At 55.2% G+C, this 13,516-nt stretch overlaps 1 protein-coding gene across 1 annotated transcript; it reads right to left on the reverse strand.

The window, feature by feature from the left end:
* Positions 1 to 2,977: 2,977 nt before the first annotated feature.
* LOC145339628 (uncharacterized) lies at positions 2,978 to 13,312 on the reverse strand. The gene is made up of 9 exons (XM_080184138.1): positions 13,065 to 13,312; positions 11,335 to 11,508; positions 10,765 to 10,922; positions 9,349 to 9,547; positions 8,797 to 8,893; positions 6,236 to 6,407; positions 5,586 to 5,705; positions 4,073 to 4,203; positions 2,978 to 3,149 (listed from the first exon to the last, which is right to left on the reverse strand). Exons 1-9 carry the CDS (start codon positions 13,310 to 13,312, stop codon positions 3,093 to 3,095), a joined length of 1,356 nt encoding a protein of 451 aa, XP_080040264.1. The 3' UTR covers positions 2,978 to 3,092.
* Positions 13,313 to 13,516: the final 204 nt, after the last annotated feature.

A 13,516-nucleotide genomic window follows, 5' to 3' on the forward strand; every position in this document is an offset into this window, starting at 1 on the left:
TCCTGTGCCAGTGGATGCAGCAGCACCAATGCAGCAACATTGTGATGCTGGAATGCAGAAACACCTATGCAGTAAAACATTGCAATGCAGCAGGAGAAAGCAGCAGCACCAATGCACTCGTGACTGGGAGCAGCACCAGCAATGCTGGTTAGATGGCAACAGCAATACAGCAGCCCTATGCCAGTCTCTGGGTGCAGCAGCACCAATGCAGCAAAACTTTACAATGCAGCAGTCCTGTGGCAGTCACTGGTATCAGTAGCAATGCAGCCATTGGTGGTGCTGGTACCAGTGACTGGCACAGCCCTGCCACCAATGCAGCAGCCCTGTACCAGTCACTGCATTGGAACCATTTGCGCTGTGGCAGATATGCAACAGCCACTTTCCTGTCACTGGGAGATGCAGCAACAATGCAGCAGTATCAATGTGGCAGCCCTGTACCAGTGATATGGGGCAGTACTAATGCAGCCAGTATGCAACGCATTGCTGATGCAGTTTCCCCTGCAGCATTGCTGCTGCTGTTTTACCAAGTTTTGTGGTATTGGTGGTGCTGTTCCCAGTGACTGGAAAATGGCTGCATATCTGCCATATCGTAAATGGTTGCTGCATTGGTGGTGCTGCATTCCAACTGCATTGGTTGTGCACCCAGTGACGGGCACAGGAACAGAGCATTGATACTGTTGCTACCAGTGCTGCATTGGTGCTGTTGCATTGCTAGGTTTTGCTGCATTGGTAGTGCTGTATTCCAGCTGCATTGGTGCTCCTCCTGGTGACTGGCACATGCCATTTATGCTGCTGCATTGCTATGTTCCTGGCGCTGCTTCTAGTGACCGGCCCAGGGTTGCTGCTGCTGCATTCCTGCCACTTCATGTTTCAGCCACGTTGTCCTTCCTCTCCTCTACTCGACCAGATTGTCCTGCCTAATCTCACCACTGACCCGAATCTAAATTTCCAAACCTGGGGACGATACCAGCAATCTGTGACCCCGCGCATTTACACACCTAATCCACCCACTCTACACACCTTTAGACACTAAGGGGAACGGCCAGTCCCCCTAACCTGCACACCTTTGGAGCGTGGGAGGAAACCGGAGCACCCGGAGGAAACCCACGCAGAGAATGTGCAAACTCCACACAGACAGTGACCCGAGCTGAGAATCGAACCCGGGTCCCTGGCGCTGCAGGCAGTCACTGGGAGGTTAGAAGAATGGGAGGTGACCTTTACTGAGACACATCGGACTCTCAGGGAGGGTTTGACAGGGTGGACGGTGAGAGGCTGTTTCCCCCATGCGAGAGTCGAGGATCAGAGGGCACAATCTCAAAGTGGGGGGGGGGGGGGGGGGGGAATCGACCATTTCAGACAGAGATTAGGAGGAATTTCCTCTCTGAGGGTAGTGAACGTATGGAGTTACAGAGAGAGAGATTGAATAGGTTAGGACTTTATTCCCTGGAGTGTAGAAGGATGAGGGGAGATTTGATAGAGGTGTATAAGATGGGTATAGATAGTGAATGCAAGCAGGCTTTTTCCACTGAGGCTAGGGGAGAAAAAAACCAGAGGGCATGGGTTAAGGGTGAAAGGAGAAAAGTTTAAAGGGAATATTAGAGGGGGGCTTCACACAGAGAGTGGTGGGAGTGCGGAATGAGCTGCCGGATAAAGTGGTAAATGCAGGGTCACTTTTAACATTTAAGAAAAACTTGGACGGGTACATGGATGAGAGGGGTGTGGAGGGATATGGTTCAGGTGCAGGTCAGTGGGACTGGGCAAAAAATGGTTCAGCACAGACAAGAAGGGCCAAAAGGCCTGTTTCTGAGCTGTAATTTTCTATGGAATTCTTTACCGCAGAGGGCTGGAGAGGCTGGGTCGCTGAGTGTGCTCACGGCTTGAGATGACCGGATTTTTAATTAATCAGGGAATCGCGGGGATAAGACAGGAAAGTGGGAGTTGAGGATTCTCACATCAGGTCAGTCACAATCTCACTGAGTAGCAGAGCAGGTGAATGGATCTACCATTCCCACGTCTTGTGGTCTGATAGCCCCTATGGCTAGCTGATTGAGGCAGTAGAATGGGGGGGGGGGGGGGGGGGGGGGGGTGGGGAGCACTGGTGCACGGCTCCCATCTCACTCTCAACATCACAGACACGGACCCTGGAAGGACTGACCACACCAGGCAGCTCAGCCCATTCCCCGCTCTGGCGCTCCCACCAGCCCACCACACGGAAAGGGAGCCCGGGTTGACGCTTCTGCTCTCTCCTGACTATTGGGACCTGCCTCGCCCTCCCACAGCCTCACTGAAATGTGGCCCTCTTCCCTCCCCCCCAACCTCCTCCACACCCTCCCCCAGTCTGAAAGGACCAGGGGTGGCGAGGGGTCTGCCGTGGGCGAGGCCGAGATACAGATGGGTGACGGAGGGGCGGAAAGGCCTCCTTTCGTCATTCCTACGTGACTCCAACACCCTCCCCCCAACCATTCCTCACACACACCCTCCCCCCCCCCGCCCCGCACTCCATCCCAAATCCCACCGGGTGACTGCGTTTTCCCCCCCCCGAGGAAAAGTGCACCAAAATCTAACCCATCACGACAAACGCCATTAAAAAAAAAACTCCAGTTTATTGACCGTCACAAAATAGTTTAAAAGACGAGAAGTTTGTGAGCCGCCCCCCGTTCCTTTAAAAAAAACAATCACCCCAAATATCGAGAGGAGGTTTTTCTCCAGAGCCGGGCCTGGCCAGCTGGTGGAGCCACATCTTTAGGCCGCTGGCTGGCTGGGGGGGGGTGGAGAGGGAGGGAGGGAGAGACGTAGAGATCCGCGAGGCACACTCTGAGCTTCCAGACTCTCCGGAGTTCCTCGGGGGTGATCGGAGAATCGGGTGTGCAGCCGAGGGCGCGCGCCAGGAACTAACTGTGAAAGCGTGCGAAGTGCGGGAAGGCCTCGATAACAGACCCCCCCCCACCCAACCCTCACCCCCAGCAACAACCCTCCCCCTCGGAACAGAGCCTGTCTCCTAACACACGCCCTCTCGAGGCTCTCACAGAAGTTAGAGCGACACAGAGAATATCCTCGGACGCCAATTGGAAAAGCTCCATGTTTTGTTGCGTCTAGGTGCCCGCCACACTCCCCGAGGATTTCCTCTGACGGAGATTATACTTGGAGGGCTGTGAGGGAGAGACGGAGAGAATTGTAAACGGATCCGGCCAAACCCCACACCAAAACCAGCCCGGGTTCTAACCCACCCATCATTTACAGTGCACTGACCCACCTCCCGCCCCAGCCCACATCCTGTTCACCCAGCAGACAGACACACACACACACCTCATTACCCCCTCTTCCTCCTCCCACACCCAGCGCCACCCAAACCCGCCACCTCTACCCCCTAGGAGGACAAGGGCAGCAGACACCATGGGGAACACCCACCGCCTGCAAGTTCCCCCCTCTGAGCCCCCTATACACACCCGACTCGGAAATATATCGGCCGCTCCTTCACTGGGTCAAAATCCTGGAACTCCCTCCCTAACAGCGCTGTGGGTGTACCTACACCACACGGGACTGCAGCGGGTTCAAGATGGCGGCTCACCCACCACCTTCTCACAGGGGGCAATTAGGAATTGGGGGGGGTGGGTGGTAAATGCTGGGCTCAGCCAGCAACACCCACATCCCGAGTGAACAATCAAACTTCCTCTAACCTCAACGTCTCTCCCCGTGTTTCTGCATCCTGCACGGGTCCGTGCCTGTATCCCCCTCTCCCTCCCCGTCCATCTCTGTTTCCATTTCCCCATCCCCCTCTGCCTCCATCTCTGTCCCCTCCCGTCCCTCTCTCCCCCGTCTCCGTCTCCCCTTGTCCCTCTCCATCTCTCTCTCTCTCTCTGTCTGTCTCTCTCCTTATAAAGCTTCCTCTGTGACCGAGCTTTTGGTCTCCTGTGCCCGATACCTCCCGATATGTCTCGGTCAGATTGAAGGGACTGTGAAGCACCTTGCAGGGGCAGGGGCGCTATGTAAATGCAGCCTGCCTTTCACACAGAGCAGAGGGATCACTTGGTCACAATCTCTCCGCCAGCCCCACTCCAGGGAGGGCACTCACCGACTCCGACACCAGGATGTTGTAGACGGACACCTCGGAGCGCCTGGCACTGTGTCTCCGCGTTGCCGAGCGGGAGGGCGATCGGGGTGGAGGCTTGGTCTTCTGGGGAGTACGGATCGGCAACACTGTCACTATCAGAGAAGGGAAGAGAGATTCCGGATCAGCACAATACCCAGTTCCAGCGATCCCTCCATCGACAGGGACAGCAATCCCCAATCATCGGGAGTACAAACACCTATTACACGGACCCCCACCCCATTGCCCCGCGCCGAGGGAGCGCCGCACTGCGGGGGAGGGTCCGCGCCGAGGGAGCGCCGCACTGCGGGGGAGGGTCCGCGCCGAGGTTACTTTGTGCCACCAGCAGAGGGCGAAATCCACCCACTATCAGCTCTAATGCTTAAAAATCCAGAGTCTGGGAGGAGAGTTAACTTGTTCATCCCGAGGGGGTGATTCACTCTGTACCTAACCCCGTGCTGTACCTGTCCTGGGAGTGTTTGATGGGGACAGTGTAGAGGGAGCTTTACTCTGTATCTAACCCCGTGCTGTACCTGTCCTGGGAGTGTTTGATGGGGACAGTGTAGAGGGAGCTTTACTCTGTATCTAACCCCGTGCTGTACCTGTCCTGGGAGTGTTTGATGGGGGACAGTGTAGAGGGAGCTTTACTCTGTACCTAACCCCGTGCTGTCCCTGTCCTGGGAGTGTTTGATGGGGGGGACAGTGTAGAGGGAGCTTTACTCTGTATCTAACCCCGTGTTGTACCTGTCCTGGGAGTGTTTGATGGGGGACAGTGTAGAGGGAGCTTTACTCTGTATCTAACCCCGTGCTGTCCCTGTCCTGGGAGTGTTTGATGGGGGGACAGTGTAGAGGGAGCTTTACTCTGTATCTAACCCCGTGCTGTACCTGTCCTGGGAGTGTTTGATGGGGGACAGTGTAGAGGGAGCTTTACTCTGTATCTAACCCCGTGCTGTACCTGTCCTGGGAGTGTTTGATGGGGGACAGTGTAGAGGGAGCTTTACTCTGTATCTAACCCCGTGCTGTACCTGTCCTGGGAGTGTTTGATGGGGGACAGTGTAGAGGGAGCTTTACTCTGTATCTAACCCCGTGTTGTCCCTGTCCTGGGAGTGTTTGATGGGGGGACAGTGTAGAGGGAGCTTTACTCTGTATCTAACCCCGTGCTGTACCTGTCCTGGGAGTGTTTGATGGGGGGACAGTGTAGAGGGAGCTTTAGTCTGTATCTAACCCCGTGCTGTACCTGTCCTGGGAGTGTTTGATGGGGACAGTGTAGAGGGAGCTTTACTCTGTATCTAACCCCGTGCTGTACCTGTCCTGGGAGTGTTTGATGGGGGACAGTGTAGAGGGAGCTTTACTCTGTATCTAACCCCGTGCTGTACCTGTCCTGGGAGTGTTTGATGGGGACAGTGTAGAGGGAGCTTTACTCTGTATCTAACCCTGTGCTGTACCTGTCCTGGGAGTGTGTGATGGGGGACAGTGTAGAGGGAGATTGTTTACTCACATTCTGCAGGCGGCTGAGGTTTTTCCTTTGGTAGCTTCACGTCCCCGATTCCAGAATCCATTTGGCAGACGTTCACCCTCCCCTCCCGCCAGTGGGTGGGGGCGGGAGACAGAAGTGGAGCTGTTGGAATGAGAGAGAGCGGTCTATACCTCTGTTCCGTTAAAGCAACATTGCACCGATCCTGGTGTTATCAGGGCGTCAAACCTCAGGGTGCGACGCACCCCATGGTGCACCGGCCGAGGGCACTCAGTCCCCACCCCGCAAGGATCACAAACCTGCCATCTTTGTCAGATAGACCTGTAGAATTCACTCCAGGATGGAGTGATTGGGGGGTGGGGGGGGGGGGGGGGGGGGGGGCGTGGAAAACGCAGGGGGAGGGTGAGGATGGTGTAGATGAGATCACCCCGATTGAATAGCAGAGTGGGCTCGAGGGGATGAATGGCCTCCTCCTGCTCCTCTGTGTCTCTGCTACTCGCCTTGGGAGTGCCTCACCTCAGGGGGAGAGCGTGAGGCTGAAGCAGCAGCAGAGTCGAGGGCACTCCTCCATCCTCTCACCTACCCCCCACCCCCTCAACTCAAACCCGTCTCCTCCCTTGCCTCCCCCCCCCAACCCCCCCGCCCAAATCTCCCCCTACCCTGCTGGCTCTCACCCGCCTCCTCGATGGCCCGCTGCAGCTGGCACTGTGTCTCCCTCACGCGGCGCAGCAGCTCGAGGCTCTGTCTCCCCACGTCCTGGTAAGTGATGAAGGAGTAGGCCAGCGCCAACAGGCCAGCCAAGACCACCAGCTTTCGAAGCAGCCACACCCTGGAGTACACCCGCTCCTGCACAGGGTTGGGGAGGGGGAAAGAGAGAGAGAGAGACAGGAGTCACTGATACAGGGAGCGTGAAGTCAACAGCTCCTCAGCGACCCAGAGTGTTCCCCTCCCTGGAACGCATCATCCCGTCCGGTTATCCAGCGAGTGTGCGGTACTGACGGCGAAATTCTCACTGCAACACTCCGAACGCAGCAAAACCTGGACAATATCCAGGCTCGGGCTGACAAGTGCAGAGTAACATTCACCCCACACAAGCACCAGGCAATGCCCATCACCAACAAGAGAGGATCTAACCATCTCCCCTTGACATTCAATGGCATTCCCATCACTGAATCCCTCCCCACTATCAACATCCTGGGGGTTACCATTGAGCAGAAACTGACCTGGACCCAGCCATATAAATACTGTGGCTCCCAGAGCAGGTCAGAGGCTGGGAATCCTGCAGAGAGTAACTCACCTCCTGACTCCCCCCAAAGCCTGTCCACCATCTACAAGGCACAAGTCAGGAGTGTGATGGAATACTCTCCCACTCGCCTGGATGAGCGCGGCTCCGACAACACTCGAGAAGCTCGACACCATCCGGGACAAAGCAGCGCACCCCACCCCCCCACCGCTCGATCGACACACTAACCACCCACCCTCGACATTCACTCCCTCCCCCACCGACGCACAGCGGCAGCAGTGTGTACCGTCTACAAGATGCACCGCAGCGACTCGCCAAGGCTCCTTCGACAGCGCCACCCAAACCCACCACCTCTACCCCCTGGACGGACAAGGGGCAGCAGATACCATGGGGAACACCCATAGCCTGCGTGTTCCTCCTCTGTGGAATTTGCGCCCTCCCCAGACAGGGTTGAGGCCCCAGTCAGATCAGACAAGACCTATTGACTGGGGAAGCAGGCTTGACATGGGCCAAATGGCCTCCTCCTGTTTCTACTTTCACTGCAAGCTGCCGACAGGAGGGGAAAGGGAGGGATCCACAAGGAGACTGTCTTGTGTAAACCAAGGCTGAGGTGCCCAGTCACAGGGCAGCAGTAGGCCTGTGGCATCTGTGCTAGCCCCACTGCTACAGCATCTTGTTCAGTTTCACTTCACCCCCCACCCACCCTTCCCCCTGTGACCCTGTGGGAGTAACTCAGCCCAGTCCCCCACCCTTCCCCCCGTGACCCTGCGGGAGTAACTCAGCCCAGTCCCCCCACCCTTCCCCCATGACCCAGCGGGAGTAACTCAGCCCAGTCCCCACACCAGTTAAATATATAACAAGGTCTAACTAGTTAACTAGGGCCAGCACAGTGGTTAGCACTGCTGCCTCACAGTGCTAGGGATCCAGGTTTGATTCCTGGCTTGGGTCACTGTCTGTGTGGAGTTTGCATGTTCTCCCCATGCCTGCGTGGGTTTCCTCCGGATGCTCCGGATTCCTCCCAAAGATGTGCAGATTCGATGGATTGACCATGCTAAATTGCACCTTAGTGCCAGGGGGACTAACTACAGTAAATGCATGGGGTTATGGGTACAGGGCCTGGGTGGGATTGTGGTCAGTGTAGACTCGATGGGCCGAATGGCCTCCGACTGCATTGTAGAATTCTATGAATTCCTACAGTGAAGAGAATTCATAGAATCCTACATTGCAGGAGGTCATTCGGCCCATCAAGTCTGCACTGACCACAATCCCACCAAGGCCCTGATGTATTTACCCTGCTAATCTTCCTGACACTGAGCCGTAGCACAGTGGGTTAGCACTGCTGCCTCACAGCGCCAGGGACCCGGGTTCGATTCCTGGCTTGGGTCACTGTCTGTGCGGAGTTTGCACATTCTCCCCATGTCTGCGTGGGTTTCCTCTGGGTGCTCTGGTTTCCTCCCACAGTCCAAAGATGCGCGGGTTAGGTTGATTAAGGGGCAAGTTCTTAGCACGGCCAGTGTTCCAGGGTGCTGGTTAGAGGGATTAGCGGGGTAAATATGTGGGGTTACGGGGATAGGGACTGTTGCTAGCGTAGAATTGGTGGGCCGAATGGCCTCCTTCTGTAGGGTTTCAATGTTTCCAGGGCCTTGAACGAGTTGAACATCACCTCTTTGCTCTTTTACTCTGTGCCCCTATCAATAAATCCCAGGAGACTGGACATCTCCACGGGGAGTTTAAAAACAGGGCAGTACTCCATGGAATCAGGACCGGATATGATACATCGAATGATACTGAGGATCGAGAGAGAGTGGAAATCGTTTTCCAGCCTTCCCTTATCGGGAATGTCAGACCCTTCCCCAAAAGAAGGGGGTCACACGAGCTCACACACTAAAATGAGAGCACGTCACATGAGGACAGAAAGATAGGGAGTGAATCCTACACGTTCCCTGCTGGACACATTCCGCCTTCGATCTTCAATCAGTGACTTGGACTCACCGCATATTCAAAGCTGGACTCAGAAGGCCTCAACTCTGAAGAATAGATCATTCTCTCCAGCAACACAGACAAACAGATGAATACGTACAGCACCAGCCTGTAGAACAACAGAAACACACAGAAAATGGCAAATCTACACTGTCTCCCATCAAACACTCCCAAGACAGGTACAGCACGGGGTTAGATACAGAGTAAAGCTCCCTCTACACTGTTCCCCATCAAACACTCCCAGGACAGGGACAGCACAGGGGTTAGATACAGAGTAAAGCTCCCTCTACACTGTCCCCCATCAAACACTCCCAGGACAGGTACAGCACAGGGTTAGATACAGAGTAAAGCTCCCTCTACACTGTCCCCCCATCAAACACTCCCAGGACAGGGACAGCACGGGGTTAGATACAGAGTAAAGCTCCCTCTACACTGTCCCCATCAAACACTCCCAGGACAGGTACAGCACAGGGGTTAGATACAGAGTAAAGCTCCCTCTACACTGTCCCCCATCAAACACTCCCAGGACAGGTACAGCACTGAACCCAGAGTGTGTCTCAGTACCTGGCAGCAGCAGTGCGCTGGGTAGATGTCACCAGGAATGCCACGAGGAAGGCCATCAGGTTGTATGTGAAAGAATAGAAGGTGGTGGACTCGATCATGATGAACTGATGCAGGTACGAGAGGCGGTGGAATATCTCCGAGAAGACTCGCTGCTGTTCCTGCGTCGAGTCCTGCATCTCACGAAACACCCGCTGCACACCTAGAAACAACAGCCTGAATTTATACAGCACCGCTACCATCCCCTGCTGCACTGTGCAACGGGTTAAACCAGACAGAATCTGACCCCGGGAGATACCAGGGACAGGCAACCCAAAACCCGGCACAGAGGGTGGTTTTTGAGAAAGAAAGTGATAAGGCAGGAAGAGCCAGAGGGGCGGAAGCGTTTAGGGAAGGAATTCCAGAGCTTACGTCCCCCACGCAGACTGGCAACCTGGCGATGTGCCACAGTGATCAGTCGGGTCACCTATTTACAGTCTACCTTGAAGGCTGGGGCAAAGGGACCAACACTCACTCCAATCAAACCTGCCAATGAACACAAAGATTGGCTGGAATGGAAGCTGTGAGGTGGACACAAAGTCCTCAAAACCATATCGTTGTGTTAAGTGAGTGGGCAGATAAATATCTGGCAGGTGGAGATTCACCTGGGAATATGTGAGGGTGTCCACTCTGGCAGGGAGAGTAGAAAAGCAGCGTATCATCAAATTGGAGAGACTGTGGAACTCTGCGGTGCAGAGGGATCTGGGCGCCCGGGTACACGAATCACAAAAGGTCATCGTGCTGATACAGAGTGATTGGGAAGGCAAATGGGAATGTTGTCCTTTATCGCGAAGTGGGGGGATGGAGGGTAAAAGTTGGGAAGTCTCGCTCCAGTTGTACAGGGAGTTGGTGTTTCTGCAGCTGGAGTACTGGTCTCCTCACCCTTACTGAAGGAGGGATCTACTCACATCGGAGGGTGTTCAGAGAAGGTTCACTGGGCCGATTCCTCGGGTGAAGGGGTGGGGGGGCGGGTGGGTTTTGTCTTACGAGGAAAAGGTTGAGCAGGTCGGGGCCTGACCCATTGGAGTTTAGAAGAATGAGAGGGGATCTGATTGAAACATCTCAGATTCTGAGGGGGGGGGGTGGTTTGATAGGGTGGATGTTGAGAAGATGTTCCCTCCCCTTGTGGGGAAGGAGGGGAATGTAGAACGGGGAGGGGGTGGGGCAGTTTGAGAATGAGGAGGTCTCCCATTGAAGACAGAGATGAGGAGGAATTTCTTTTCTCAGAGGGTGGTCACTCTGTGGAAGTGTCTCCCCCCCGCAGACAGCAGTGGGAGCTGCGGCTCATTGAATATATTCAAGGGTGAGTTACACAGATTCCTGATGGGCAGGTGGTGAAGGGAGAGGGTATTGAGGGTGATGCCAGCTCCCTGCACTGACCTTGAGTGGACTGTTGCAGAGTTAACTTCAGCGTGTCTCCATTGCGAAGAATTTCCTCCTGACCCCTCAGTGTAGCATTCTGGGCATCCATCATCTCCTGGGCCATCTGATTGGTCAACTCCAGCTGACGGGCTACGCTGTCTGAAGTCACGGTCAGTCTGTAAACCATCACCCCAGCGTTACCCACTCACCCCAGCGTTACCCACTCGACCCAAGGTCACCAACACGCCCAGACTGCTTTCCCTCACTGCCCCCCCTTCCCAACCTGCTCTCCCTCACCCCCCCTACCCACACTGTCCCCTACCCTGTCTCCCCCCCGCCCCTCCCATGCCTCCCCACTATCCTGCCTCCCCTATCCCATCACTTACACTACCCTTCCCCTCAAAACTCTCCCTCCGTCATCCTGCTGAGGCTCGATCTTGGGTTTGGACAAAGCTCGGCACAACATTGAGGACCGAAGGGCCTGTACTGTGCTGTACTGTTCTATGATTCCCTGTCACGGCACCCACCCACCCGCGGTGCCCCCCCCCGTGGCAGTACCTGCTCATGGCTCCCTCCCCGCTGCGGTACCTGTTTATGGTGTGTTCTGCCTGTTGCTGCCACAATTCGCTCTGTAGATAGTAGCAGATGCTGTAGGTGTGAGTGAAGAACTCAGTGTAGGCCCCAAACGCGACAGGGTCCATATCCTGGGTACACTCGCGAAGGCTGCTGCTCTCTGTACAGGGAGGGAAGCTCTTCCCAGAACTGGAGTGAGGGGTGGGGGTGAGAGGAGGGGGACAGGGCAGGGTTGGGGAACACAACAGGACACAAAAACAATCACTGCTTCCTCCCTGTAAGGAAAATGGCAGCAGCCGGTCCAGGGAATGAGCCAGGGTTATTTGTACCCTGCCTGGAGGCTGCACTCCCCTCTCAACCCCACCCCCAGAGCGATCTCGCCACTGAGCTGCACACCCACCCTCGACATTCACTCCCTCCACCACCGACGCACAGCGGCAGCAGTGTGTACCGTCTACAAGATGCACCGCAGCGACTCGCCAAGGCTCCTTCGACAGTGCCACCCAAACCCACCACCCCTACCTCTAGGAGGACAAGGGCAGCAGATACCATGGGCAGCAGACGCGCAATATATCGGCTGTTTCTTCACTCTGGCTGGGTCAAAATCCTGGAAACTCCCACCACATTCTCAAGGGGGTATGGGGGATAAATATACATGTACGCTCCAATGCCATGAGCCTTGGGAACCACCTCACGTGACGAGGCCCCCATTACCGTCCTCCAGTAATCACCATGCATCAGAGATGTCCAATCTGTTCTTCCTCAGCACTGGCCCTCCAGCGCTCTCCTGGCAGGGTACCCCCGTCAGCATGGCACTGCGCATTCCCCCTCAGCAGGGTACCCCCCGGCAGTGCAGCACCCCCTCGGCAGGGTACACCCCATGGCACGGTGCCCCTTCAGCAAGTTACCCAACCCCAACGGCAGAGCACCCCCTCGGCAGGGTCGCCCCCAACAACACAGTGCCCCTTCAGCACTGAACACCCGAGAGTGCAGTACTCTAAACCTGCAAATAGAACACTGATTCCTTCAGCAGTACAGTTCTGATTGACGTTTGAGTGTTTTTTTGGCACATTTGCAGTTTGTGGGATCATACTGTGCACCAATGAGCTGTCACCTCTTCCCCGGGCAAAGGGGAAGGCTGTGGGGATGTTCCAAGGTGCTGGGAAGATCCCTAATCTCACAAATACATCAACTGAAACCAGGATTATTTCTGATGCAAAAGTCATTAGTATATCAGAGTGGATCATTAATCTGTATTTTGACAATATCACACAGATAGTGAGATTAAGCTCACACAAATTGACCACACAGCTACTGGCTTCCTGTTTTTGTCTCCGTCTCTGCTGTTTCCTGTCAATGCATCACATCTGTATAAATTTAGTTCAGAATTCATACAGCTTAAAACTTCCTCAACACTGTCCCCATCAAACACTCCAAGGACAGGTACAGCACGGGGTTAGATACAGAGTAAAGCTCCCTCTACACTGTCCCCCATCAAACACTCCCAGGACAGGTACAGCACGGGGTTAGATACAGAGTAAATCTCCCTCTACACTGTCCCCCATCAAACACTCCCAGGACAGGTACAGCACGGGGTTAGATACAGAGTAAAGCTCCCTCTACACTGTCCCCATCAAACACTCCCAGGACAGGTACAGCACGGGGGTTGGATACAGAGTAAATTTCCCTCTCTCACACACAGTCTCTCTGTCTCCCTTTCTCTGTGATATTTGTATCTCTCTCACCTCCCCAGGTGACAGTGTGCGAAATCCAGGGCCATTCTGCTCTGCTGCTCCTGGTCCAGTTCCCTGCAGCGCCTGTCCAGCTTGGCCAGGGCTTGGCTCCAGCATTGGCCATACGAGGGGCGTAGGCTCAGCTGCTGGAGCTTTTCGTGCTGCTTCCTGCCCTCCTCCAGGAGCTGGGTTTGTTCACGGGGGACGGGAATGGGGGAATGCCCGAGGCCCCAGCCCAGGAGCAGGAGCAGCAGAACCATCGCCTCTGCTACTTCCGCATTTGTGACAATTTCAAACCTCCCGCCTTCCCGGAATGTATCAACATTCCAATCCAGCCCCGCCCCTCTGCTCTTATTGGCTGCTCACCTTGTCAATCACAGGAAGCAGCCCTTTAAATCAGAAGGGGGCACTGACAGAATCAAATCCAACTCCCTCAGACCCTCCCCCAGCACTGACCCTCCCTC

The sequence above is a fragment of the Carcharhinus amblyrhynchos genome, unplaced genomic scaffold (genome assembly GCF_965287045.1).
Source record: "Carcharhinus amblyrhynchos unplaced genomic scaffold, sCarAmb.v2.hapA chromosome_576, whole genome shotgun sequence".
NCBI lineage: Eukaryota > Metazoa > Chordata > Chondrichthyes > Carcharhiniformes > Carcharhinidae > Carcharhinus > Carcharhinus amblyrhynchos.